This window comes from Lactuca serriola, chromosome 5 (genome assembly GCF_051521515.1).
Source record: "Lactuca serriola cultivar US96UC23 chromosome 5, Lser_US96UC23_V15, whole genome shotgun sequence".
NCBI classification, from domain to species: Eukaryota; Viridiplantae; Streptophyta; class Magnoliopsida; order Asterales; family Asteraceae; genus Lactuca; species Lactuca serriola.
The window spans coordinates 220,773,640-220,778,144 of NC_136412.1; the positions used below are offsets into that span (position 1 = coordinate 220,773,640).

General features: G+C 35.4%; 1 protein-coding gene across 1 annotated transcript; it reads right to left on the reverse strand.

Annotated features, from left to right (window-relative positions):
• Positions 1 to 417: 417 nt before the first annotated feature.
• Positions 418 to 912, reverse strand: LOC145050193 (receptor-like protein EIX1). Its single transcript, XM_078998481.1, has one exon. The coding sequence runs from the start codon at positions 910 to 912 to the stop codon at positions 418 to 420; it is 495 nt and encodes a 164-aa protein (XP_078854607.1).
• Positions 913 to 4,505: the final 3,593 nt, after the last annotated feature.

The window sequence follows — 4,505 nt, forward strand, 5'->3', positions numbered from 1 at the left end:
ATAATGGAAGCCCTGACAACCAATTGAAGGTGAGAGACAAGTTTTCTAGACTTGATACCCGTCCTAGGGTGAATGGAATTGTCCCGTTTAACAGGTTTGAAGATAAATCAAGATTTTTTTAACAACAACAGGTTTCCAAAAGATGTAGGAATCCAATAGGTTAATTCATAGATATGTCTAATTCCCGCAAACTTGTTAAATTTCCTAGAGCTTCGGGGATGGTTCCTGTTAACTCGTTCCACCCAAGATTCAACTCTCTCAAGGCCGTAAGCCTTCCTAGTGATTTTGGGATTTCACCATTTAACTGGTTCTCATTTAATTTCAGCATCTCCAGAGCAAATTGGGCACATTCGGATCCATTTGTTGATGGCTCCGTGAATCGCCCTTCCATAGAATTGAATGAAAGATCCAACCGCTTTAACTAACAGAGTCTCCACACCCTGGTATCGTCAATACCCTTAAACCTATTTTCTTCAAGGTTGAGATTGACAACCTTTTCATGATTGGGATTGAAGAATTAAGTTCACTGAACGAAAGATCAAGAACTTGTAAAGAGGTCAAGTTTTGTAAAAACAGAGGGAATTCGTCGTGGAAAAAATTGGCACTTAGATCAAGTGTGTGAATTGGATAAAGTGTAAGATTTGATTCAAGATGCATGCCATAGAAATGAGGATTCGAAAGCTCACATCCCTTCAAGCGTAACACTTGTAAAGAAGAAATCATATATAACAAGACTTTGTTGAAATTTGGAGCTTTAACAACACTCAATCCACTCAGATCGAGATGTTTGAGTGACAAAAGACATGTAACCCATGTGAAATCATCAATGATTAGATCCATGTTACTGAGATCAAGCACACACAAATTCGAAAGATTTCCAATAAAATGAGGAATAATGCCAGAAAATCCCATGGAAGAAAGATTCAGAAACCTGAGTTGTGTTAGCTCAGCCAAAGAGGTCTTCAACTTATAACCCTTAACATCTCGGCATAACCCAAATAAGGGCTTCCAAGGTCAAGCGTAGTTACATGTCCGGTTGCATTATCACAGCCAACCCCTTGCCATTGGCAGTAGTTGTTTCCATTCCAAGATGACAGTCGACCAGAAGGGTCTGATACAAGGATGCGTTTCAATCGGAGAAGAACTCCCCTCTCATGTTCGTAGTAACCAGTAGTGAGGCTTGTGGTTGCAAAAGTGAAGAAGAGAAGGAATTTACCAAGCCATAACTTCCTCATGATTGTTTTTTCTTAACTAAGACACTATTGAATGACGAGGTCAAGATTTGTAGATATATGTTTTTGAGAAAAGAGAATCAACGTCAAGGCACATATATATATATATATATATATATATATATATATATATATATGTCTTTTCCATGCACAGAACACGTAATATTCAAAATTTGCTTTTTCCGTAAAGCTTCCACTAAACCTTATCGCGTTAGAAACATCTTATCATTGAAAAAGTATACTTTATATCAAACATCCATCACATAAACATTTAGTTTTTTCTGAAATAATTATAAGAGCTGACTCATAAAAACAGTAGCGGATGGGAACAATATTCAAGCATGTCCTAATATAACTAAAAGAACATCATAAATCGTTCCTGTGGTTTCCTCAGATCTAAAGTTTAGTCCTCATGGTTTAAAAACACCATAGATGGTCCATGTGCTTTTAAAATTTTTTACGATAGGTCCTTACTGCTAACGCGTTAAGTTTTGTCAGTTAATTAGTTAATTGAAGGGCATTTTTGTCATTTCAGTGCCACAAGGACCATTTATGATGTTTTTGGTTATTTAAAATAATTAAATATAATTATTTAATATGTAAAGGGTCTCTCTCTCTCTCTATTCCTTCCCCAAATGTTCATTAAACCATGTTATTGCCATTTCCGATAAACCATTTCTTCCCGTCAATGGCAAATTGTAATTTCAATGGTCAGATGAACACCTTACTCCTTAATCACCACCGCCCTTGGTTTCTCCTCCTCCCACGAACCATGAAAGTTCCAAATAATGATCATGGAAATGAAGATGTGTGAAAGTTTTCATAACCTAAAGTTTATTGATTACAATCAACCCATAACCAGATACGAGAAATAAAGAGGAGAAAATGAGCAAGAAATTGACTTCCTTTAATGACTGCTTGTACCAGTCTTGCTTGCAATTGAGCATTTAAGGGGAACGAGACTCGGCCTCTTCACTCACAAAGATGGATGTGAAGCAACATGGGAAATTCGTCAGAGATGTAGAATCGATTTGAGTTCTGATTTTACGGTTCTAAAATCGATTTGAGTTCTGGTATTTGGGCTCTAGAATCGATTTCAACCTCATAACACACACAGATATAGCGTCAGAGATGGAGGTCTTCATAATCAAAAGTCCTTTTGTACATATTCGTTTATGGTTGCCGGAATCTAATCGGAACCCTAACAGCTTCTCGCACCAGATATGGAGTATTGTAGGATTTAAAGGCTAGGGGACAAGTGGTTTTTGGAGTTTTTTCTGCTGGTGTATAAACAAGCTACTTGATGATGATGAAGATGGTGGCATGTGACCGAAGAAATGGGAGATGAGGGGTGGGAAAGAAGTTTGTTTTGGATATTGGTATTCGGATGAACATGATTTTGAAGATGCAACAATATATGGTTATGTTCTTGATTTTTTGGGACAAGCAAACAACCAGAGGTAAGGATTTCCTAGGAAAATATGAAATGGTTGACATTCCTTATGGGATTATTAGAGAGAGAGAGAGAGAGAGAGATAGGGATTTTATATATTAAATAATTATATTTATTTTTTTAAATAAGAGAAAACATCATAAATGGTCCTATGGTAGGGAAATGACGAAAATGCCCTTCAGTTAATGGATAAAACTTAACGAAATTAGCAAAAAAGACCAATCATCAAAAGTTTTGAAAGCACATGGACCATCTACGATGTTTTTAAACCACGGGGACTAAAGTTCAGATCTGGGGAAACTACAGGGACCATTTATAATGTTTTTTCTATAACTAATTATACTAGTACAAAATGTATTTAATTATGTGATGAGTTTTTCTTTTTGCTACGTTGATAGTCCAAAACCGCATTATTAAAACACTCAAAAAGTATTTTCGTATCAATAAGCCATGGAATCACATTATCTAAATAATTTGTTGGTGTGGTTTACATATAACCGCATTAAAAACATTTATTTGTGCCTTTAGATTTTTTGGTTCCCGGGCAATGCTCCTTCCAAATTTTGATTCCCCTCACGTTGCATTTCTCTTCCACTATATATTTTCTTACCTTAATTTCATTTGGCAAGACCACCTAAACATTGCTGACTCCATCCCATCATTTCTGATTTCAGTCGTCCTCACCCCCATCATTGACGACGTACGACTACCTCGACTTTAGGTCAACAACGTGATGAATTCTTATTTCTCTTTGAGGCGCTGACCTCCACAATATAATCCCCTTTGCCCATCGCCATCAACCCATCGTCAAGACTCTCTGGTTTGTGTCTAGGTATGCGTCTAATACTTTGGTTTATCAAATTTGATTCATTAAAGTTCTTAATGTATATGTATGATACCATGAATTCTTAAGTTAGGGTGTGGAAGCAAGAAGGGTCTGGGTGGAGAAGCGAAGAAGCATGTGAAGCTCAAAATTGAGCACATATGTTTGCAAAGGAAGATATAAAGGTGGAGAAAACTAAAGAAAAATGAAACACCCTCGAGTCTTGTATCTACGACAATCGTATAAATGCGAGTTTTTCCTTTTGTGTTTGTACTCATGAATATAGCTTGTGTAATTTTCCTTTTGATTATATGGATTGCATACATTTTGATAAGATTACTTTGTGATTTATATTTTAAGTTCCTACTCAAGCGTAGCAATAGATTCAGAGATGGAAATCATCTATAAAAGACTGCAAGATCTTGAAGAGTGGCTATATGAAAAATGTGATGGCTAATCTGAACATGTCTATATAGAAAACTTGAATATCTTCAAAAGTTGATAAATTTGTATTTTGTAAAGCTTTAATTTCCTTCCAAAACAGCCTTCATACATCTAATTACATATGCTTGTGTAGTTATTACTATTGGAAATTTTAGTATAAGTATTTATATTTTTACTAACATTGGACAAATATAAATGTATACATATGTTGTACATATAATTAACTCTAAGTGAGTTTGTGTTCTACTCCGTGAGAGATTCGAAACGAAATATCGTATTTCCAAAATGGAGTATGTGTGAATGAGATATCGATACTCAAATATGGGTATTTGAGAATAAAAGTTAGCTAGTGAGGTGGGTGTGAGAATGAGTCCCATATTGGTAAAAAGACCATGCTCAAGTGATTTTATAAGCTTGAATGTATGACAGGCTTACAAGCTTGTATATATGAATAACATAAGCTCAGTTATGATAACAAAGTTCATTAAAAATGATCATAAACTATTTACTAAATTGAATCTGGAATCTGCAATCAATCCTTTGAATTGGTTGT